The 24,013-nt window shown below is 44.2% G+C and overlaps 1 protein-coding gene across 1 annotated transcript in view; it reads right to left on the minus strand.

The window, feature by feature from the left end:
- LOC124711975 (fatty acyl-CoA reductase wat-like) overlaps nt 1-24,013 on the minus strand; it is a 174,180-nt gene that overhangs the window by 13,292 nt on the left and 136,875 nt on the right. Inside the window, exon 7 of the mRNA XM_047242258.1 lies at nt 12,417-12,689. Within this exon, the coding sequence (XP_047098214.1) occupies nt 12,417-12,689 (273 nt within the window). The remainder of the gene's footprint in view (nt 1-12,416; nt 12,690-24,013) is intronic.

Raw genomic sequence — 24,013 nt, forward strand, 5'->3', positions numbered from 1 at the left:
TCTAACTGCGTGTTTTCTCCAGATCAGCAAAATGATACACGTTGGTAATCAGATACGCTTCATTCATAATTAAACACTATTGATGTTTATACATCGTCAGTTACTGAGAATGCACAAATATGTGCAGGTGAGACATGTGATCTATTTACATTTGGGTTTCACCTCTTCCAGAATTCCGTTAGTATAGAGACACTAACATTGCCAATCCCCTATCCAGTTTACGAGTACATGGAGCCTATACCAGCAGGACAAAATCAAATATGGAAAAATGTGACCCATTATACGAAAACTTCTTAGAGGAGGGCTATGCAAACACAATATTAAAAAATACGACGGAAGAACAAGACCGTAACCTACTGCAGAAATTGGTTAAGACTAAATTCTCGACAAATAATGTTGCAAAATTACAGGTTAGGGGTCTGTTTAATAGTGTAGGTTAACATTTGAATGAGGTGAGGCTGTGCCTACATCATAATTCAGGTATGGGTTTTTGGGGACTACAGGAATCAGTCGGAGGTGAGAGCTGCCGCAACACTCTCTCACCGTATTCTTCGCTGACACCTCCGTTGTCTTCACCGCTGGCAGGCCACTGAGCCTGCCTATTTTAAGTGTTCTCGCGCAAGGTTGCTTCGCCGTCTGGCAGTGGTGGCATGCACAAACGTTTGAGACAAGGCCTCGTCGACGAGGCAGCGGAGTCTTGTCACACACTGAGTCAAGGTGTGTGCGGTTTTCAAGTCAGCCGCATCGTCAGCTGCGGTAAGTGGACCACTATGTCCTCAAATTACTTTACATAGCGGTATTCCTTCAGCACCATAACTGCAGGTGCTATGGTCACCAAAGACCAACAAGTCATATAGAAAGCAAAGATGATATTTGTGTTTCGCCTAAGAGATAGTGAGTGACTATTGAATTATAAGGGGACTGACTGCCATCAGTTGAGTCTTACGTTCCTATTTTAAAACACATATTACCATTGAAAATAGACTGTAATAATTAGAATGAATATCAATTAATAGACACTGACGGGAAAAAATTGCAAAACCAAGAAGGAGTTGTGCGACATAAATGAAAGATGGTAAGCGTGTTTCTACATCTGAAATTTCACGCCAGTGGATGCAAATCAGGTTTGCTTTAAGAAAACACTGTAACAGTCGTGAAAGTAAATTTCCTTTGAGATTGGAAGTGGTGGGTTGATGTTAGTCAAGAAGTTGGCATTATCGACACCTCAGTGAGTTTGAACGACATCGTGTAATAAGGCTACGAGAAGTTGGTTGTTCCTTCCGCTATATTTCAGATAGACTTGTAGGAATGTAGCCACAATTATGATTATTGGCAGCAGTACTCACGAGAATGTATGATCGCAAGAATACTGGGCTCCAGACGTCCGCGTGGCTCTACCTAGAGGGATGACCATAGTGTTCAGCTTATGGCTCTGGCGCATTGTACTGCATCCGTAGCAGCAATCTTAGCAGCAGTTGGCGCCACAGAGCCACAGATAACTGTTACAGATCGGTTACTTCAAGGATAACTCCGTGCCACACGCTCTGTAGCGTGCATTCCACTGACCACAAACGACCGCCGTTTGCGACTTCGATGATGTCAAGCGAGAGCTCAGTGGAGGGGAGGTCTGTTGGGTTTTCTGATGAAAGCTGGTTCTGCCTCGGTGCCGGTGATGGTCGTATGTTGGTTAAAAGGAGACCAGTTGTGGACCTGCAGCCAAACTCTCTGCGTGATAGACGCAGTAGACCTACGTACACCTGGTCCTATTTCTGGGCTTCGATTTAGTATGACAGCAGAAGCACTCTTGCGATTATCCTACGCATCCTGACTGCAATTTTTTACGTCAGTCTGGGGATTCGACGTATTGTGCTTTCATTCGCGAACAGCCATTCCAGGTGGTGTTTTCGAATAGGGTCACACCAGATTTGTGTCCGTTTGAGCAGTATCTGACAGCATCGGGCGACAACTCAAGCGTCATCCAAAAACTGCATTAACTGTCCCTATATTGACCGACAAAAAGCTACAGGAATAGAACTTCTTCGGACAAACTGATATCCGACACCTATACAACACATTACATGCGCGATTGCATGCTCGCGTGCAACATTTTGGCGGTCACATCAGTTACTATTGCACCGGCTTCTCACATTTGCAGTGGCTTATGTCGCACTTACATTAACCTGTGAACTTGCAAAGTTACACAATTAAATATGCTATCGAGACAAACGTGTTCCCGAAACTCACTTCTGTACATTAACTACTTTTGGCATTGTGACTTTTTCCGTCAGTGTATAATTATCCTAATTGTAACTTCGATTATTTGAAACATCTGGATATTTATCATCACTGTGTGTTAGCTACAGCCCCTACAGCGTAATGAAAGCGGTCATCATCAACATCTTCACGGTCGGCCAGGCAGACCGTTCATTCAAACAATAATGTTTTTTGTCTTGCCACTGAGTTGAGTTTGCTAACATGAGCGTGATCGTAATTGTCTTCCTCGCGGTCGACCATGTAGTCCGTTCACGTAAACAGTAATTCATCATCATCCTTTCATGACTTCCACGGGCATCCAACATCTGTCAGAGCAGTCGATTTATAGAACTAACACTTTCCAACATGGTTAAAGTCTTTCTTCCGTAATAGATGCCCCTACCAGTTGCGGTCGTTTTCTTCCATTTCCTCCTTTATATTAATGCCTTTAAATTTCCTTTCACATTTTTATTTCGTCTCTAAGAATATATCCCTCCGTTTTTCTTATGAATTTAATTAATGGCTCTTCTTTCTTTTCAAAGCTCGATTCTCACAACCATACAACAGGGTGGCTCTAAGCACTATGAGCCTCAACATCTTAGGTCGTCAGTCCCCTAGACATAGAACTACTTATGCCTAACTAACCTAAGGACATGACACCCATCCATGCCCGAGGCAGGATTCAAACCTGCGACCGTAGCAGCCGGGTGGTTCCGGACTGAAGCACCTAGAACCGCTCGAGCACAGCGGCCGGCTACAACAGGGTGGGCACTGATTATAAACCTTTCTGCTTCTTGATGTTCCGTGTGTGTGATTGTATCTTGAAAGAAATGTTGTTGGTTTATGGTTGTACCGCAGATTCCTTGCACTTAGGGTGCATATACGGGGTGTTGGGGGTACAAGCGCAGACATTTCTACTGATGACTTAAGGCAGTGCAGTGAACAACATTACATGAGTATTACAGACTAAAAATTATAGCTATAACAAGTAGTATGCTTTTAAGCTGTCTAGTACCTTCAGACACACATGGTACATGCTAACCATTAAGGTTTATTTTCCCCTGGGCAGCAGGTCAGGTATTTAAGTGTGGCTGCGTGGACACAAAACGGATAGTCGGTCCATACTGACAGGAGTAGTCCATTTCATGGCGCACTTACGACTTTCCAGAAAACACCAGGTAGTAAATTACATGATATGTTTGCGAGGAAACTGTTAGACGCAGAGAAAAAACAACTAAGACACCAAAAACCGGTAAGTATTATGGTTCCAGTTATCACAACATCTGCACCTATACCCCCAACATCCTGTATATACTACTGATCATGTATTAAATATTGTACATCACTACTCATAAGAGTACTTGTGATAAGAGTCTACATAAATGTGCTAGAGGCGTATCGTTAATCGGAATACTTCAGTTTACAGGGCTTAATGTTTGAATAGTGGATACTAATTCTTGAAATGGAGAAAAGTTAACAGCTGAATTAATGAATTTGATTATCTTGGCAAGGCAGTTATCAGCTTGTAAATAATTTATAAAATGCGTGACACACAAATACTGACTTTATTTGTAAGTTTGATTTATAACGTTGGCTGCAAATCAGTTCTTCGACGAACGTGAAAGTCGTTCATTTTAGTGCTTTAACTGGGTTCGGGCTATCATGCCCGTCTCCAGATGGCTAATATTTCCAGTTACATAGACGTTTTGATCAAGTGCGTGGGATCTGCTCCTACACTGCACAAGAACATTTTAATATTTTGTGATAATTTGTAAGCTGTTTAATTAATAAAATACAATTATTTCACATTATATATATAAAAAAATACAAATACTTCAGCATGTTTTTATTAATGATACAGCTTATAAGGTTGTACTAAATATTTAAATATACGTGTGCAGTGTAGGAGCAGACGACGTGTATTGATTAAAGCATCTGTGTAACTGAAAATATTAACCGTTAGAAGATGGGCATGGTAGCTTTAAACCGATGAAAAGTATATGTGGCTGGTTTCGTCATTCAACTACTAGAGACAAGTTATCTTACACTGAATGCCCTCTTGGCGAGAACTTGATAATACAGTGAACGTTGCCTCAAAATAATTTGAGAGCACAGAATAAGTCAGGAAACTTATTATTAAATAGCAGACAATAACAACTTCACGAGCACTGTATCTACTCTAAATCAACAAATACACCAAAGCTAAAACTGATTCTTGAATCCAAATTTACCATAGCTACAATAGCTATTTAAAGTGATCTAGAGAAGTCCTATATATTGTTAGAACAAGGAGGAACAAAAAGAGTTCGACACTGCAGAAACAAAAGATCAGAGACGAACACAAGCTTAGCAATGATTTAACAGCACTCCCAAGGGGGCTAATTTAACACAGAACACTCCAGTACGAGAGTGCATTTCAAGATAGGATAAGATGCATTTGCAGTAGCACTGCTCCGAAACCAACAGTGCACAGAACGCACTGAATGATACACTTGCTGGGTCAACACTAAAGAGAACCGCAGCCCATTCGCAGAACCGCTGTTCTCATCGAACACCACAGGGACGTCCCCCTTCCTGCCCCCTCGGTGTGCTGCCATGCAGCGACCCATACCACAGGTAGAATTCACTCGCATACGGCCGACATCTACATCTACATTTATACTCCGCAAGCCACCCAACGGTGTGTGGCGGAGGGCACTTTACGTGCCACTGTCATTACCTCCCTTTCCTGTTCCAGTCGCGGATGGTTCGCGAGAAGAACGACTGCCGGAAAGCCTCCGTGCGCGCTCGAATCTCTCTAATTTTACACTCGTGATCTCCTCGGGAGGTATAAGTAGGGGGAAGCAATATATTCGGTACCTCATCCAGAAACGCACCCTTTGGAAACCTGGACAGCAAGCTACACCGCGATGCAGAGCGCCTCTCTTGCAGAGACTGCCACTTGAGTTTGCTAAACATATCCGTAACGTATCACTCTTACCAAATAACCCTGTGACGAAACGCGCCGCTCTTCTTTGGATCTTCTCTATCTCCTCTGTCAACCCGACCTGGTACGGATACCACACTGATGTGCAATACTCCAGTGTAGGTCGAACGAGTGTTTTGTAAGCCACCTCCTTTGTCGATGGACTACATTTCCTAAGGACTCTCCCAATGAATCTCAACCTGACACCCGCCTTACCAGCAATTTTATATGATCATTCCACTTCAAATCGTTCCGCACGCATACTCCCAGATATTTTACAGAAATAACTGCTACCAGTGTTTGTTCCGCTATCATATAATCATACAATAAAGGAGCCTTCTTTCTATGTATTCGCAATACATTACATTTGTCTATGTTAAGAGTCAGTTGCCACTCCCTGCACCAAGTGCCTATCCGCTGCAGATCTTCCTGCATTTCGCTGCAATTTTCTAATGCTGCAACCTCTCTGTATACGACAGCATCATCCGCGAAAAGCGGCATGGAACTTCCGACACTATCTACTAGGTCATTTATATATATTGTGAAAAGCAATGGTCCCATAACACTCCCCTGTGGCACGCCAGAGGTTACTTTAACGTCTATAGACGTCTCTCCATTGAGAATAACATGCTGTGTTCTGTTTGCTAAAAACTCTTCAATCCAGCCACAGAGCTGGTCTGATATTTCGCAGGCTCTTACTTTGTTTATCAGGCGACAATGCGGAACTGTATCGAACGCCTTCCGGAAGTCAAGGAAAATAGCATCTACCTGGGAGCCTGTATCTAATATTTTCTGGGTCTCATGAGCAAATAAAGCGAGTTGGGTCTCATACGATCGCTGTTTCCGGAGTCCATGTTGATTCCTACAGAGTAGATTCTGTGTTTCCAGAAATGACATGATACGCGAGCAAAAAACCTGTCGAGTTTTCTTAGGAACTATGGCGCCTGGCTCCATCTGCTTGATTTTTCAGGGACGTCGACGTGTCGATAACAAGCTGCTCGTAGCTCAGGTCCGGCATTGCACCAGATTTCGACAGAACTATCAGCTCTGTCCTTGCTGTGGAACTTTCCCTGCACGCTCTCTTCCTCGCTGTCGTCCCACAGACAGTCCAGCCCCCTCCAGCGGCTCTACCGCCACACAGCAGACTGCGCAGTGGGCGCTACTCACGGGATGCACGGCACTGCATGAGCCTCTGCTGTCCCTTGTTGCCACTGAAACTAAGTCGACTGCGTGTCGCCGCTCACTGCCCGACTATCATCGCTGATCAATCCAAGCCGTGCCCGACACATTTACTGGTCAGCCTCCAGTCCCTCCCACTGCAGCGTTCTCTGCAGGCCTCTGCATTCTAGCCGGGCCCTCTGGACGACCACGTATCATTCGAACGATTCACAAAGCGGGCGGCAATTTGAACGTGCTGTAATTCTGAGCACATAATTAATATTGTAATTTAGAATAATACGTGACCTAATTTAGGAAAAGTGTTCATGCTGATTCTTTTGGTAGACTTTAGGAATTTAGGATGAAGAGCAACAGCTGTTATGATGGCTCATAATAAATTTATATAAACTAATTGAGCCGTGGCTGGCTCGTGTAATGCCTTGCATTAAACCTTGGTTGCTATTCCCTGATTAGTCTCCCGTGGTTACCGCGAATATGCTGTTATCCTCTCTCTCCGCGAGTCGCAGCAGCAGCGTGTATCGATATTCGCACCGTGGTGCTATCTTTGACCTCGCGTTTATATTTCCGGCTGTGCCGTGTGCTGGTTGTTGGTCGGTTGGCGTGCAGCAGCGAGGAAGTCTCGGTGGCGCGTGTCTGTGCGAGGCCGCTGACAGCGTCAACGCTCGGTTGGAGTGTGAGGGGCTGTTCCCATTGCTACGAGGTCTGTCGCGCACCGATCGCGGACACGAAAGTTGAGTCTTTACTTAATCTACCAGCCAGCCCCAACTGTTCACATTGTGTCGTTTGAATTTCGTTGTGGACTGTTGGGACATTCCCGCGAGCAACAACGTGTGTTTTCAAGTTGGCGAAAGTCTAGTCGACTTCCTGTGGAGTTTAACTTAACTTGGTTATTTTTTAATTGAAGTGCACCAGCGTAATGTTCTGCCTTGTGACGACTAACGTTCCGGTTACCTGTCCTGGCCGTTGACGTAAATTCAGGCAGTGAATTTTCCTCGTCGTGTTGTGGCTGTCCAGCACGGATTGTAGTTTGACAGCTGAGTGTGTAATTTGTCGTGGTCGCCGATACCTTCTGAGTTGTTCCATTGAACTCCCTTTTGTGTGCTGGTGGGGTGGAGCGGAAGTTATCCTGTCGCTCGGTCCGTCGACTGTCTGTCGGTTGGGTTGCCGTCGGATTGAGAATTGTTGGGCCGACTGTCTGTCTCAGCTAAGCGAGCGTCGGTGTTTGAATTCCAGGACGACCCTTGGAAACTTCTGAGCGCCGTCTGATGTGCTGCATTTTCTTATTTGTCCTTGTTGTTTGTTTATGTATGGCTTCTAGCCGGTTTTAAATTAAATTTGTTTTGCCCTTGAGGCGTGAGATTGAATGGCGCATTTAGCCGGGAATTAAGTTCCAAAATTAATGTTTGGCTTGCTCTGTTTTTAATGTTTTCTGTACCCTTGTAATATTTGTCAACCGGATAAAGTAGTTTGTTCGAGTGCAACTGGCAGCCACTCATTTTGGCCCCTTTCCACAAATTAAAGTATCTCTCCTGTCCTGCGGGTATGGCAGGGGGTCTCACTAATTAACAACAATGGTTGAGGTATAATCAAAGGTAGAAACGTCTGTTTTACAGTACTATTTGAATGCTGGAAATGGAATGAACGTAGAATACACTTGTTAGTGGTACTAGACATAAATTACTGCAGTAAAATATGATGTTTCTAATTTTCTTCAGCTATAAACTATGACATGTAACGCTATTATTGTGGTGTGTGTGTGTATGTGTGGGGTAGGGGTTGATGTGTGATTGACATTGATGTAGATAGTCAGACATGTCTTAAACACAGTAGCATACCAAGAACTGTGACGCCCGTAAGAGCTGACACACTTTATTCTTAGTAACAATGCTGGACTTTGATATTTTGCCTCACGTATTGGCTCATTGTAGCTGCACGTTAACTGAGCATGTGTGTCTTGTTCCGCAACGTGCCTGCGACTAATTGGTCGTCTCTAACAGACACGCCAATAGGAACAAAGTGTGACGTTAAGCATCCATGACAGTGATGACCAGATTTGTGTCAGTCGCTAAGAAAGTCAACTGTTCAATCAAGGGTGGGCTGAACATGGTTGTACTGGACCAATGACTGACTTATTGTCTGTAATACTAGCAGTTTCGAATAGCGGTTACTTTCAATGGCGAAATCTTCAACAAGGAAGTTCTGGGATCAAAAGTACTACCTTTTCTTCTATTTCTGGCCAATGAGAGTCATTTCTATGTAACTTGAGTGATATGTTCTTCTTCGTCTCTAAAGACCGGTTCCAGCTGACTTATCCTAAATCACCAAGTCACACTTGAGATCGTTATATCATCGTCAGGAAAATACGAGGCGTGTAAAACAAGAAATGCAACACTTTTTTCTTGACCAATTTCGGCTGCAAAAATACTGAATTTGGTGTCGGACATCGAAGCATATTCCAGCTTCAGCCCCCATGGCTTCATAAAGTTCCGATAGGTACTATACAGGGTGAGTCACCTAACGTTACCGCTGGATATATTTCGTAAACTACATCAGATACTGACGAACCGATTCCACAGACCGAACGTGAGGAGAGGGGCTAGTGTAATTGTTTAATACAAACCATACAAAAATGCACGGAGCTATGTTTTTTAACACAAACCTACGTTTTTTTAAATGGAACCACGTTAGTTTTGTTAGTACATCTGAACATATAAACAAATAGGTAATTAGTGCCGTTTGTTGCATTGTAAAATGTTAATTACATCCGGAGATATTGTAACCTAAAGTTGACGCTTGAAACCTCCGACGTTCAGTTGCGTTTTGTAACAAACACGGGCCACGGTCGGCGAGCAGCATCTGCAGGGACATGTTTACGATGACGACCGTGTTTACGAGTGTGGCTGTAGTGCACTGTTGTGGTTTGTTCTAGCTGTCGCAGTGTCCGCATGTAGCGCTTGCTGCTATTGTTATTCTGCATTCGTCTCCGCACGCAGACCAACTGTAGTACACCGCGTTACCAGACGTCTGTGATAGTGTAGTGTTGTAGGAACTGTGACCGTGGTGTATTCGAACTCTGAAAAGGCGGAGATGATACTCATCTATGGCGAGTGTTGACAAAATGCAGCTGAAGCCTGCAGGGTGTATGCAGAACGGTACCCGGACAGAGAGCATCCAACGTGCCGCAAATTGCAAAACATCTACCGCCAACTGTATGCAACAGGTATGGTCGTAGCACGTAAACGGGTCCGTAACAGGCCCGTCACAGGAGAAGCGGGTGCAGTTGGTGTGTTAGCTGCTGTTGCCATGAACCCACACATGATTACACGGGACATTGCGAGAGCCGGTGGACTGAGTCAAAGTAGTGTCATGCGCATACTGCATCGTCACCGCTTTCACCGGTGTCATGTGTCGCTACATCAGCAATTACATGGTGATGACTAATCATCGAGTGCAATTCTGTCAATGGGCATTAACAGAGAATGCGTTGCAGTTCTACCTGTTTACCGATGAAGCGGGTTTCACAAACCACGGGGCAGTGAATCTACGAAACATGCATTACTGGTCCGTGGACAATCCTCGGTGGCTCAGACAGGTAGAGCGACAGCGACCGTGGACTGTAAATGTATGGTGCGGAATCATTGGCGACCACCTCATTGGTCCTCACTTCATTGCAGGGGCCCAAACAGCTGCAACGTACATCGCGTTTCTACAGAATGATCTGTCAACGTTGCTCGAAAATGTCCCACTGGAAACACGTTGACGTATGTGGTATCAGCATGATGGTGCACCAGCACATTCCGCAATTAACACTAGGCTGACCCTTGACAGGATGTTCGACGGGCGTTTCATAGGACGTGGAGGACGCATAACTCGGCCAGCCCGTTCTCCTGATCTTACACCTCTGGGCTTCTTTCTGTGGGGTACGTTAAAGGAGAATGTGTACCGTGATGTGCCTACAACTCCAGAGGATATGAAACAACGTATTGTGGCAGCCTGCGGCAACATTACACCAGATGTACTGCGGCGTGTACGACATTTATTACGCCAGAGATTGCAATTGTGTGCAGCAAATGATGGCCACCACATTGAACATCTATTGGCCTGACATGTCGGGACACACTCTATTCCACTCCGTAATTGAAAACGTGTGTACGTGTACCTCACCCCCTCATTATAATGTACACGTGCGTCAGTGAAAAAGACCAATAAAAAGGTGTTAGCATGTGGACGTAATGTGCTGTTCCTGTCTCTTCTGTACCTAAGGTCCATCACCGTTCCCTTTGGATCCGTACGTAATTCCGTGCTCTCCTATACACACGATCGAACAGCGGAGGAGTTGTACTCAAGCGTGAACTTTAGGTTACAATATCTCCGGATGTAATAAACATTTTACAATGCAACAAACGGCACTGATTACGTATTTGTTTATATGTTCAGATGTGCTAACAAAACTAACGGGGTTTCATTTTAAAAAAACGTAGGTTTGTGTTAAAAAACATACTTCTGTGCAATTTTTTATGGTTTGTATTAACCAATTACACTAGCCCCTCTCCTCATGTTCGGTCTGTGGAATCGATTCGTCAGTATTTGATGTGGTTTACGAAGTATATCCAGCGGTAATTTTAGGTGACTCACCCTGTATATTGTTTTGAAAATGTCGCTTGGCACGGAGGTGCGTTCCGAGCACAGAGCTGTCACTGAGTTTCCTTCGGCGGAAAACCAGAGCATCGCACACATCCACAGGCGCTTGCAGAATGTCTACGGAGACGTGGCAGTCCACAGAAGCAGAACTCTCAGGTCTCCCGCGTAACGGCCGGCCGCACGCAGCTGTGGCTCCTGCAGCGTTGAAACGTGCAGACATCCTGATCCGAGATGATCGACGGATCACCACAAAGCACTTCACTGTTCTATGACAATGCAAGGCCTCGCACAAGTCTGCATACCGGAGACGACCTCACGTAACTTCATTGGGCTGTTCTTTCTCATCCCCACCAGGATCCCGCACCCTCCGACTTCTACCTGTTCGCCCCATCGAAGGATGTACTCCGCGGGAAGCAGCACGTTTGATATAGCAAGACCTTGGTTCCGATGTCGCCCATTAGAGTGGTACCCTGCGGGCATACAAGCCGTCCCAGTAATATGGCGCAAGACCTTCGCATTGAACGAACTTGATGTTGAAATATAGTTAGTTCTAACCAAAAGACTGGTGAATAATATGGTGTACTGGAATCCTGAGTAAAACCAATCCGCTTTCAGAAAAAAAGTATTGATACCCTTCACGTTTCTGGATGCAAAGTATTGTTGTACAAAACAACGTTACTGCAACCATTCCATGTGGCTGAAACGTTGATGGCATTGCTGTTTGCAACTAACGTTAACGTAGTCACATATCTGCGAACGTTTTATGGAAGATGATGATAATCGTGGGGGCCTACGCTCAAAGTATTTCATCAGTTGGTGATGTGACATTCAATCCATGACGAATATAGCTACAGCATGAGTATGGACAGGATCAATTCGAAATGATATTCTCTACTATAACTCGATGACACAGCAGGTTCCGCAGAAACGTTTGTCAGTATGTTTTGTACAAGCTTTCGTTTTCAGACTGTGCTCCATTTTCCGATTAGATTTGATTTATTTTGATGTCTCCTACGGGGGTAAAATTTTCTCAAATTGTAGTGTAGATTAGTTGTAATTTGTGATGAATCTCTTGGGCTTCATTGGCTATTACTGGTGTTCCTACAGCGTTCAAGCAGTTGAAATGTCCAGTACCGATAAACAAATTTTCTTCTTCCTGTGAAAGAGGACTAGCACCATGAGGTAAACAAGTTGGGGTTAGGTCAGAGAATTTACCGCACTCTTGGAGAACACGTTTATATTATATACTCAGAAATTTTGATCATGTAACATAGATACGTTAATAATAATTCACAAAATTTTGGACAATGAATTCAACAGCAAAGCTTGTGCAACAAAAAATTTCGACTGTCAGTACAGAATTGTCAGGGTTACTTACATTGGCTTCATTCCCTTGAGATACAGAAACGAATCTACGATCATAGCTGGAATTAGGTGGAGGACGACAGCGGCGATAACGTACAAGTATTTCTCCTTGAGCAGTACGACGTAAGCGACCCATAAGTTTCGTATGCTGGGATAATCGGTGCCTTTCTGTACGTAGCGGCATAAAAGATCCCAGGATATGGGATGGCGTGGCGTCGACACGTAGTTGTAGATGACTGGTTCAGCTGTTGCCCGCTGTGTCGGAGTTTGACTGCTGTGTCTGCACCTGCAATAGTAACACCATCAGTGAGTAGAGAGACTGAGATCTCAGTAGGTCGCTGCCACGTGCACGAGAAGATTCAGTGGTGTGTCAAAAGTCACGACACCTGGTGGTGTACTGTAGAATTTAGTTGGTCCAGAGAAGTTTTTATGCAGAAATACTGATACTATGAAGGCGTGCTGAAAAGTAAGGGCTCGTAATTTTTATGTGAAAATTCTTAAAGCTCTCAAAACAAAACTAGCTTTTTAACAGTCTCGTCTGTATTCTTCATGTCTACATATTTATTTCACGACACAGTCACGTTGGCGACGAACACGTTTTTCCCAGAGACCAGTTTGCTGATTCCGTCACTAGTAGAATATTTGACTTTACTGACGGGATCGTAACCTTACCTCCCCTTACACCGCTTTATCACTATAAAAGTGAAGTCCTCAGAGGGGTTCTTTAAGTTTTGGAAACAGGTGAAAATCTGGTTGGATCAGATGAAGAGTATATAGAGGATAGGTCCAGGTCCGAACTTTATGGAGGATGATCGATGACGAGGAGTCCAAGGCGTCGGATTGTTGCAGATGTCAGAACGCTCGTATGTGGTCTTGAATTGTCATGACAAATGAGAGAGTCGTCCATGTGAGGGAAAATTATTCGAATTTGTGCTTTAGGTTGTCTGAGAGTCTACAGTACGTTGTTTGTCACGCAGCAACGTAGTTATGGTGCACACTGCCCTCTAGCGGCAGAGCGTTGCAAAATGCGTCGGTGAAGCGGGCAAGTCGACAGAGTAATATGCATGACACGTATTACCTCACCCGATATTGAGAACAGAATAAGAATTCGGTGGCACTGCCTTCCAGCACGCTCTCGTACATTCAGAGCAGAGGCGTTGTTGAACACAGTGCCACATGCCATCAAAAAGTACAGGAAAGCTGTTAACCCACTTCTTATTTTTGTTTACGCATTTTTCTTTTGTATTGTACTTGGGACTTCATTTCTGCTCCTTGCCAATGAATAAGCCAGATCACCCGTTTTTGTCCTAGGAAAATGGGTACCAGCAAGAGGGATTCACTTGAGTGCCTGTCGTATGTTCGCATTCAGATAATAACGCATCAAAGCTGAGCTCATAGTATATGTGTACTAGCCTGTCGAGCACGACATACTATCAAACTTTCGACTGTCGTTCTATGCACCAGCTTGCGAGAAAAACTACAGTCGTGAAAGTGCTATGTAGGATCATTCTTCGCCTTTTGCCCTGTACAATCGCGCACGTCACAGTATTCGATGGTCATTTATTAATACCAGTCCACGACTCTCGCTATCCACTCAAAACTTGCAAACAGTGCTCCAGCAGTGTACGTCACATACAGGATGGTCCGCCACTTACTAATACCACTCTTGGAGTTTCCCGCTACGTATCAAGCAGCAAGCAGTTGTTGCAATAGTGTACTTCTAGCACGAGGTGACGAAATGCTCCCACTACTTGCACCCTTACGAAATTCTAGAGTACGAGGGACACACAAAATTCATCACACCACTACCTTGGCAGCTTTTTCCCCCAGTGGACTCTTTAGTGCCCATGGGGCTGCACCAGTGGTCGAGTTGCCGAAAGATTCTTGTTGTCTGAAGATCAGCACTATAACAGGGTCATTTTCAGTCAAGGATCTATGTTTATGCTCGCCAGCTTCACACACACTGCTCATTAGAAAACTAATGATGATCCTCACTCTTCCTTGGTGAAATGACAAATGCCACTCGGTAATTAATAAGAGACCTACGGCTCTACGGAGGTACAAGTTTTGGCCATCTGATGGGAACTTCACACCCTAAACAGCAAGAGCGATATTGCGCCGACTACTGAGGAGCACTTGGCTCACATTAATCTCAGACGAGATTCAGTTTTCCGTCACTACTGAGTGCTTACCGAGAGAGGAAGCTGGGACTTCATATCCCCTAATGGTCAAGTTTATCACTGTCCACACTCAGTCACGATTGGCTGTAGCACGAAACTCGGCACCTCGTCACGACACTAAGTAGCATGTTCCTGCATCTCACTGGCCTTCCCTAGAAAATAGTCTTTAAAATTTTTATCTTAATACGGGAAACTGAACAACATCCTAACGCAAGGAAATTGTTTTAATACCCCTTCTTATACCTGGGAGGAGAAAGAAGTCCCCAGCAGCTATCACAGTGCTGCTCTCCCCAGCTATGTGGGAAAGACTTCGGGCCAGATAGACATCCACCACCTTGCATGGATCTTAGAATCCAGGTAGCTCCTTATTAGCTTAGAGTGTGGGTTCTTGAGTTACCACTCCTCCGTTGATAACCCAACTGTGTTGGAGATGGCAATGATTTCCTACTCTACAGTCAGTCCTACGATTCGTATCTATCGCTTTTCACGTCTTTCACCTGTAGGAATGTTTGTTAATGTGGAAAACGCCGAGTTACACCGCGATTCTATATCGAAGTTAAAATACCCATAAAAATTTTTAAAAATGTTTCCCTCATTTCATGAAACTAAGCTTACAAATTTTGGATTGAGAAAAACAAATACTCGTGATAAAAATATTTGTTAGCTTTAGATCCTGTCACATACAATGTGTAGAAGTATTTTATGTTAACGGATTAAGAGAAAACGGTACATTTTATTTACATAAGCCAACAGGAGTGGCAGTGCGATTCTAGGCGCTACAGTCTGGAACCGAGCTACCGCTACGGTCGCAGGTTCGAATCCTGCCTCGGGCATGGATGTGTGTGATGTCCTTAGGTTAGTTAGGTTTAATTAGTTGTAAGTTCTAGGCGACTGATGATCTCAGAAGTTAAGTCGCCTAGTGCTCAGAGCCATTTGAACCATATGCCAACAACATTGAAAGTCCATTTGATTTCTTTTAATGATAGGCACCTGGCAGCTAGTTGGATCTGAAGGAAATTTTGTGGTCGCTTTTCGACGCCATTGTCTTTTGTCTTGCCTATTGTCAATTTGCGGAGCATCTCTGCATACATACCATCAGTGATCCACCAGCTTTGTGTCATTCGAACCACCCAGATGTAGATTGAGATTTTCAGTCTGCAGCGGAGAGTGCGCTGATATGAAGCTTCCTGGTAGATTAAAACTGTGTGCCGGGCCAAAACTCGAACTCGGGACCTTTGCCTTTGGCAGGCAGGTTCTCCACCATCTGAGCTACCGAAGCACGACTCACGCCCCATCCTCACAGCTTTACTTCTGCCAGTACCTCAAATAATAAAGTGCACTTATAGTGACCTAAGTGACATCATTTGATTTTGCAGAGGAAATGGACTGAAATCTTTATTTCCAGCAGTACTGTTATCACTTGTTCTCCAACACAATCAGTACACATCTTTGAGATCGCAGCAACACCCAGTGCAGTCGCCACGACGTTCGCGCTCCAACTGAATTAGTTCAAATCGTCGCCACCCCCTGGCCCCGCCGGCCAGCGCGCGGATCGCTACCGACGGCTGTCACGTGAGGCGGCTGCTCACGCGGTGGGGGCCGGCCCGCGCTAGCCGCTGGACCAGCGATCGCTCGTACGATGTAAACATGTTTTCGCTGGACACGCTCGAACTTGATGAGGCTGACGTCACAACGGTCCGTTGTCCGTTCACCACGTGTATTCATCACCTCTGCACGTTTCCCGCCAAAATTGTTTGCCTGAGGGCGGAATCACACAAAGGCTGGCGCGCACTCGGTGGTCCACGTCACAGATCCCCGGCCCGCGGGCGCTGGCCCGTGCTAGCTGCTGGACCCTGTAAACATATTTTCGCTGGACATGCTGGAACCAGCCGATGTGTTCGAAATGAAGCCCGTCCCTAAGTTAACAGATCACGCGAGTTTCATTATTCAACCGACGTAGTTCTATTACCTAATCCAAATCCGTCTCGAAAACACAATCACGTAAGTGCGAACCATCGCTCGCCGCAACCTACGTCCCTCCGCAATTTAGCGTAACACAAAGTTCACATCACTTCTTAATTAAACTGATCAATTAATTAACCTCGCTGCTGTGGAAAGCGCCACATCCACCAGGACTTGGAATGAATTTCCGCGAGTGCCACACCCACCTGGACTTCGAATCAAATAGTTAAAGTCTCTACCATGATCCTCAACCGACCGCCACATCCCCTTACCAATCCATGTTCATTCACTGAGCTGTATTAACGTTTAGTAACGTACATTAACTTATATGACACTTTCTCTATACAAATAAGTGAACTTTGAATTTTGGCGGTCACTTTGTGTTTCGCTACCAACATAAGAACCTGTCACCCGACCGCCACCTGCTCCTAGGAACCGGTGGTAAAAGGTCTCAGCCTGCACTAGACTGATCGAGAGAAGGAGGACTTTATTTTATTTGCCAGCACTTTATTTACCGATTAATTACATGTATCACAGAATACACGCTCTGACATGTCCCACAGCATACAGACCTGCAAACTACTCTTACATAACTCATGTATAAAGCTCTACACACACGCTTGCTAATTGTAAACCGTCAAAAAAAGCCACTACACAGCCTACAGACATGTGAAACACACCTACATAATTCAAAACATTTACGCCCATAGAACTGAACATCTCTTAATTTGTCTAAATAATAATCCATCTAAAATACCCTGCTCGCTAATCGTCAACTTTTCAAAATCATACATCACTCTTTATTTAAACAATTAGAGATAGACAGCACCACCACCCTCCGTCTTCGCCACTCAGTCCACGGTCCAACCGATTTAGTACTTAGAACCATCGACACAGCACACCCCCCTGACATCAGATCATTACCCTACTACGGTTATCCATAATGTCGGCAAACAGCGTATTGTCCACAAGGTCTAGCACTCAGTCCCTCCACCAGACTACTCTTTCATCCTTTCCTTGACGTAAACCAAGATCCTTTGCTTTAAAATTGCGCAAAAGCCACTCAGACTGCGCTGTGCTGCTCAGGGAAGTAAGGAAGGACTGCACTCCATTTATTTTGAGCCCTTTTATTTAGGCATGGAGTATATTTGTCACACACTCACAAAACACCCGCACTGATCTGCCTGTGGTCATGTGACACAGTCCAAAAACACCTAAACAACTCCTAATTCCACCACACAACAGCAAACTGCTCTTAAATAATGCAGTACACAATGTACGCAGATGAACTCTGTATTCTTAAACTCTCCAAATAAAGCACAGCGCAGTCCACAGACCTGCTCGCAAAATAGTGCAACAGACGCACCCAAACACCAGTCCAGAGCCTCCAACGAAGTTCAGCTTCCGCGCGATCGTGACAGCCGAACAGTAAGGGTTCTCTTCTCTGACACATGTTAAAACTGCATTGTTCTTCTCTTGTATACCGCCGGCGTCTCAGGTCTGGACTTGCCTTCACGTCTATTGTCAGCATAGCCCATAGCTCGTTGACACACACGATTAACGCCGCCGCGAAAACAGTTACTACTCGCCTGCTCACTAAAAAAACAGCCAAGTCAACCTCTTGGAAATTGTGTAGTCTACCACAAATAGGTAACGCTCCCTTTCCACATGGCTCATCTTCTGCGTGCATGGAAATTCATCACATACCATAACCTCTTTACCAACATAACACCTCGTCCCAATCCCCCTAACGTTTCAGCCTTCATGCTCTCAACATATGCAGATGACCCCTCCCATATCCCACCACACAGGCAATCAAGAATTCTTATTTTATCTTATCTAATTTAGCCGCTGAATTAGTGATCACTCTCGGATTGAAGTACTATCCAGCTTTTTCTTTTCTTTCTGGGGCTCTATGTTGTTATTTTACAGAGATCGCTAAATTGCACCCACAGTCCCCTCAATCTATACCTCACTCACGATACGACACACACAGTCATCATGTCTACTCATCCCATAACATGAGCAATATTAACTTTACAATGCAATATGTACAAAGGCAACACATTGTAACTTGCGTTAGCTTTACAGTACAATATATACACATTTGACAGAACAAATTGCACTTATCGTGTATATCTCTACAGATTCCGAAAAAATTACCCTATTCCTACACTGTTTATATGTCCCAATGCTCTCCATTCCTAGGGAAGCACCGTCAACCTGCTCTTTCTCTCTACAGACTCGATACTCAGCGCTAAAATCTCCTTCTACATCAGCGCACTGAACACACTTTCAGAACTGTTGCACAAAATTGGGGATCACTTCCCCTCAGCACAAATGCGTTACTGTCTCTCTTTCCTTGTGTGTTCGCTTTTCTACTAACATCCCCAGACTCATAGACTACAAGAACACACGTACTTTCTCCATAATATTACATCATTTTAGCTGTACTTCTCAATATCAGCCACTAGGCTACACCCTATCGAACGCTTGTTCATCAAAATTCCCAAGATATACACTTCAAATTAATTCTCTACAAACCCTGAACTTTATCCATGTGTAGCATGGTGCAAACCACTCACTAACTATAAACAAACATACGAAAGATGATATTTCCACTCTCGAATACTGTAGTCAGTCATGTGACATATTCCAGATCTTCGCTATAATTTACAGGTCAACAAAGGTCCTTCCCAGGTCTAGAGAACAGACAAGCGTGTATCCAACACACCACAATCGATCTTCACTCAACTAAATAAAGGCAGCAAATGTGCAGAAGGAGTCAACTGAACAATCTACATCCTCATTGAATAACACTCCAACCCAAATCGATCATCTTCCCAAATTCTGACTTGATCACCAAAGCAGCCCAACACATACTAACTATTACTTCGTTATTCGGTCGTCTAGAGGAATGCAAAGTTAACTCTTACAGATAGCTACACTCTAACAGGTCTCTGCATTCGGACAGCCGCTCAAATTATTTATTATCATTTATTAACATTTATTATCATTTATGGTCATTTATTATTATTATTATTTATTATTTATATCATGCGCATGTGTTCACCACGAGGTCCGGAGTCGAACTGGGTTAGTACACATCGCCACCAGCAGAAGGTGTCATTCAAGATGTCCGATTTTGGTGGGGAGTTTGAATTTTGGCTGAAGATCATACAATTCGTTTACCTAACAAAAATAGCTCCAAGTTCAACTATGTTTAGCTCCTATCACAACCACCAGAGCGTTCTATCATCACGTCAGTTGATTACACAATTACCGTTATTCAAGATGGCTGCACCCAGTGCAAAACGTGTCACCTTTCGCGAACCTGCATGCTACAGTAAAATTCCAACTTGACTTTAGTCACACCCTACACATCGTTCAGCTGATCCCATTTCCAGATCTTTGCCCATCTGACCTCTGCAATTTAAGTCGGAGAAAGACATATCCATTACCTTCCGCAGCCTGTCTAGAAACAGAACGACCTCACTAACTGCAACAGGACCTTGTTTTGACCATTCGCCGGAAGTGCGAGCAATGTTGTACGTCCCAAACTAGAAAACAGATCCTCAACATCCTATCATCTTTATTCTCTACCATCAAACAGTAAAAAAAAATTATCAACTATAAAAGCTGATCCTATTTACAAGTCACGAAGGCACCAATGCGATCCACCTCCAGCGCGGACAAATGGAATTCACAATACTCTCCCCGAATAACTCAGAGTGCGGCCATCCAAGAATTCCTAAAGCTCACCAAGGCTGACACCTCTGACTGCAGCTGCCTATGTGGACAAGATCACATTAAATATACAGACGCTTCAGAGACCATTTTAAAGTTTGATCACCCATACTCTAAGCGAATGAGAAGCTACCTCCGACCCTTGTTCAAACACTGTTTTATAAAACGCTTTTGCACACTGCCGAACATTTCGTCTTTCTGCCGCGACTTCGAAGTCTGTGTCTGATTCGAAACAGACACTAACAGGGACTGATGCACGGCCTCTCACAGGAAACTGTACCTTGCACCTTGTAAATCACATCCTTACGCTCGATAGCATAACATTGGGTGATTTTAAATAAAGGACAGCAACAAAACAAGGAATCTAGAGGAGTCTGTCGGCGTTGTGGCGAGTTTCCAAACTACTCCCCAAAAGTTATTGACGGCCTCTACATTTGAACTCATATGTCGCAGTGACCGAATGGTTGATAACTCTGCGTTCCGTTTCTAGTGATTGCTCATTTTGCACACAAGTACACTATCACCGTTTTCGGTTCTAGCAACCCCAGAAGTCGCAGTCCATCAACGAAAATTTGTTCCTCAACTCAAACAAGCATTGTCACGCAATCATTATGTGGTACCCAATGCACGGATGGGATGGAGAAGACACCATCGATCTACTATAATATTATTCATCACAGCTGATATAGCGAAAAATCTTACAGTAAGTCCAACACTGGCCAATCATGTGACAGCATGTTTTTTCTAATTTCAGTATCATAGCTAAACCATACCTTCTCTACTTTGCAAGTATCATTGTGACCATTGATAGATGACTGCTCAGTACAACCATTCACACTTAATTCTCGAACACATAAAAACGATCAAAGTATACAAGACAACGCTATACATATTTCTAAGACCTCGCTCATAGTACTCGATCGATCTCTCTGCGTATGGCGGTGGCAGAGCAGTCTCGCCATCTTACATTAAAAGACCATCCTCACCTGGGCACTGACCAACCTACCCTGGAACATCGCTACCCAATTAATCATCAACCGAGCAGACGAATACAGCTACACTCTACCTCTCTTGACTGAATAGAGCTTTAGTAGACCTAACCAATCCAAGTTAACCACATTTCTCGAGATGCGACCAAGTTTTGGAGTTAGCACACCATATCCATCTATAGTAACAGATTTAAAAACGCCTTAATGTAATAAAATACAGTTAAGAAGAACATGAACTGAGTGATATTTATAAGCAACGTAATTCGACAAATTTTTACGTAAATCATCCAATCTATCATGTTAAACTATTATTCTAGAGTCTAGGACAGATGCCTCGAAGGTTCTGGTAAGAGAGAGAGAGAGAGAGAGAGAGAGAGAGAGAGAGAGAGAGAGAACATAAACACACGCACTCCTAAGACTAGAACGTTCAGTACTTAGAAACGGGCGATAACCTTAGATCGCCTACTTTTCCGTCCTGTCAGACATACATCCTTCTTCCCGGTTCCCCTACGCTGAGCTATCTTTACCCAATCGTAAAACATTTGCCTTGTATGATACGAGCGCAATATAGCCCTGCGGACACGTGTAGTGCCCACTGATCATATCAGATCACGAGTCAGAAATTATACTATTACTCCATCAGGTCTATATAAAAATGGTAGTTAGTAGCGGACCGTACATCCTACAACGAAACAGATCCGCACAACACCAGCGTCCAACATGTAAAAATTACAAGTCATTCCGTCACCAACTCTGTAAACAGCCCATCTGTCGGGTAAATGTGTACACAAGGATTGCAGCACCTCACAAGCACCCACAGTTAACTTAGTTACGACCACGAAGTCTCAATTTTACACCCAGGATGCGACAGGGTGGGTACCGCGTAAATCAAAGTGCGTTTAGAGGAATGTGTTAAGTTTCATCACACATGAGATGGAAGTCCTCTGATGACCGACGGGTTCACCGTTAACGATCGCAAGTAGACAGTGCTTTACACTATAAACAAGTGGTTGAGCAGATATATTTTTTAACATTGGTAAGAACGTTCTCCTATTGCTCAAAGCACTGCGAACTGTCGTTTTCGAGATCGAAATGTATGGGAATCATTGCCCTAGTCGTGTCGATTTTGGACGCCAGTGAGTCAGAAATATTTTCCTCGGCCACTCACACTAAAACCGCGTGATTCCAACGCTGGACGTTGCGGGTCTGACCTCCATCACAGAAGCGTCAAAAGAACGGATGAAACGTGGGTAGCAGCGGGTGTGACGACCTGCCCTTCACGTGACACTTCGACGGTGGCAAAATTGTGGTGAAATTAGGTGGAAATGTGAAAGGATTACCCGCCTTACTCCTCCCACGAACTTCCGAGTCCTCACATTTTCGTCGCATCTGTCGACGCCTTACTGTTTGAAGCGCTGCCGAGCCCGCGGCTAACGTCGCACGGCGCCCCGCTGTCGCACCACATACAGGAAATTTGTTGCCTTTGTGGGCACTTGTGAACAAAATTTCAAACTTATGCGTCAGAATAGCAGTCAGCTGCAGGGTTTAGAAAAAAATGGTCCTTTAATTGTGTTGTGTAGTAATAGTTTAAGGGGGACCCGGTTTTTAATACATATTGATAACGTTCTATTCTCCGGTATGTATTATTTATTTGTGGCCGGACCTTACAGATCTGAACTATCTTCCTGCCTTGGAGCAAGTATGCGCCAGATGCACTACTAAAAAGCTGGAGTAATGCGTGTCGACATGAATTTAAGTTATCCACTGAAAAATCTAGCTCTGTCGTTTTTGAACCTCTTCATTGTGCTTCGAACGTTTAGCACTTCAACTGAGCGACACTGTTTTAGAGTCTAAGACATTGGCGAAGTACCTGGGTCTCATTTCAGATCGGAAATTTATATGTGTCCTGCATCCGACATGCTTGAAAACTCGGTCACTCAGAGCGCGTAATATTTAAAAGTGTGTTGCACACTAGGTGTTAGGTGGAGATTGAGCCTGCCTGCTCCAGTTTTATTATAACTTTTGTGCAGTCCTGACTTGATTACCTATGCATGATGTGTGGGTATGGGAGACTATCGTATCTTGCGATACTGCATATAGTCCACCGTGAGGGCATTAGGTTGGTCACAGGTACCTTTAGAATGAGCCTCATTCCCGCCTCTGCGTTAAAGCTAAGAGCCCCTTTCTAAAGTTAGCCGACATCTGCTCATAGTGAGGCAAGCCTACGTGTCATCTGTATCCCAGGCTTTAGACTAGGTTTTCGTCACTGAAGGTGATATAAATGGCGGCTCTAGAGATACCCAGTGCAACGATGGGACTGTAATGATCAATTATTTTAACTTTCTTTGGGTGTCTACCATTGAACTTAGAGTAATTTTGCAGAGAATTGGCTTGTACTTTAACCTTTCATTGGACTTAAAGTGATTTTGGTAACTGTAGGCTTTTAGTATAATTTTCATTGCACTTAGATTATTTGCTTGTAGTTTTGGTGACTGAATTTGAGCGTCCATACAAACTATAACTTTTTTCGGGCAACTTGAAGCAGCAGAGGACTTTAACCAATTTGGTTGTTTGGTTGGGTGCTTTCTTTGGGGGAGGGAACCAAACAACGACGAAGCAATTCTCCCCATCAGATTAGGGAAGGATGAGGAAGGGAATCGGCGGTGCTCTTTTAAAGGAATCATCCCAGCATTTGCTTGACACGATTTAGGGAAATCACGGAAAACCTAAAT

This window comes from Schistocerca piceifrons, chromosome 8 (assembly GCF_021461385.2).
Source record: "Schistocerca piceifrons isolate TAMUIC-IGC-003096 chromosome 8, iqSchPice1.1, whole genome shotgun sequence".
Classification (NCBI taxonomy): domain Eukaryota; kingdom Metazoa; phylum Arthropoda; class Insecta; order Orthoptera; family Acrididae; genus Schistocerca; species Schistocerca piceifrons.